This window comes from Sinocyclocheilus rhinocerous, unplaced genomic scaffold (genome assembly GCF_001515625.1).
Source record: "Sinocyclocheilus rhinocerous isolate Xijiao unplaced genomic scaffold, SAMN03320098_v1.1 C35613822, whole genome shotgun sequence".
Taxonomy (NCBI): Eukaryota; Metazoa; Chordata; class Actinopteri; order Cypriniformes; family Cyprinidae; genus Sinocyclocheilus; species Sinocyclocheilus rhinocerous.
The window spans coordinates 1-550 of NW_015757587.1; the positions used below are offsets into that span (position 1 = coordinate 1).

At 50.2% G+C, this 550-nt stretch overlaps 1 protein-coding gene across 1 annotated transcript; it reads right to left on the minus strand.

The window, feature by feature from the left end:
- Positions 1–93: 93 nt before the first annotated feature.
- On the minus strand, positions 94–540 carry LOC107734986 (1-phosphatidylinositol 4,5-bisphosphate phosphodiesterase delta-3-A-like; the record flags this gene model as incomplete). The annotated part of the gene is made up of 2 exons (XM_016546832.1): positions 436–540; positions 94–319 (listed from the first exon to the last, which is right to left on the minus strand). Coding segments are annotated over exons 1-2 (307 nt in total), but the record flags the coding sequence as incomplete, so codon positions are not given.
- Between the last annotated feature and the right edge of the window lie 10 nt (positions 541–550).

The window sequence follows — 550 nt, forward strand, 5'->3', positions numbered from 1 at the left end:
ACCCGCGGATTATCCGCAGCGCCCGCGGATATAACCGCCATCCGCTTATCACTAGTGTACATATATATCTCCATGTTAATGTAGGCTGTGTACCCCAGTCGTTGAGCTCATAGGTGTGGATGAGAGTCTTTGCATGGGCCAGTGATGCGTCTTCGCCCTGATCCCCGAGAAAATCCCTCAGCTCCAAGGTGGTGAGCACACACCCGTTACCGGAATAATGCCTGAACACTGCGTCCAGCTCCGGCCTGCGCATCAGCTCACGGCAGAACTCCTCTATCTCCACGTGATCCAGCCGGCCATCACACGAGCGATCACACTTCTACAGACAAGAGGAGGAATAAAAGAGAGAGAGATTGCTTGAGGCTTCATTTAAATTAAATGCTTTTAGTTTATATGACAGCTGTTGCCACTTGCACATTGATCTCTCACACGAACCTTAAAGAGTGTGCGTGCATACTGTTCGTTCAGGTCAATGTTGATCAGCTGTAGCAGATGTTTCACCTCCTCGTAGCTCATCTTCCCATCCTGGTTCTGATCCGCACGTCTCAGA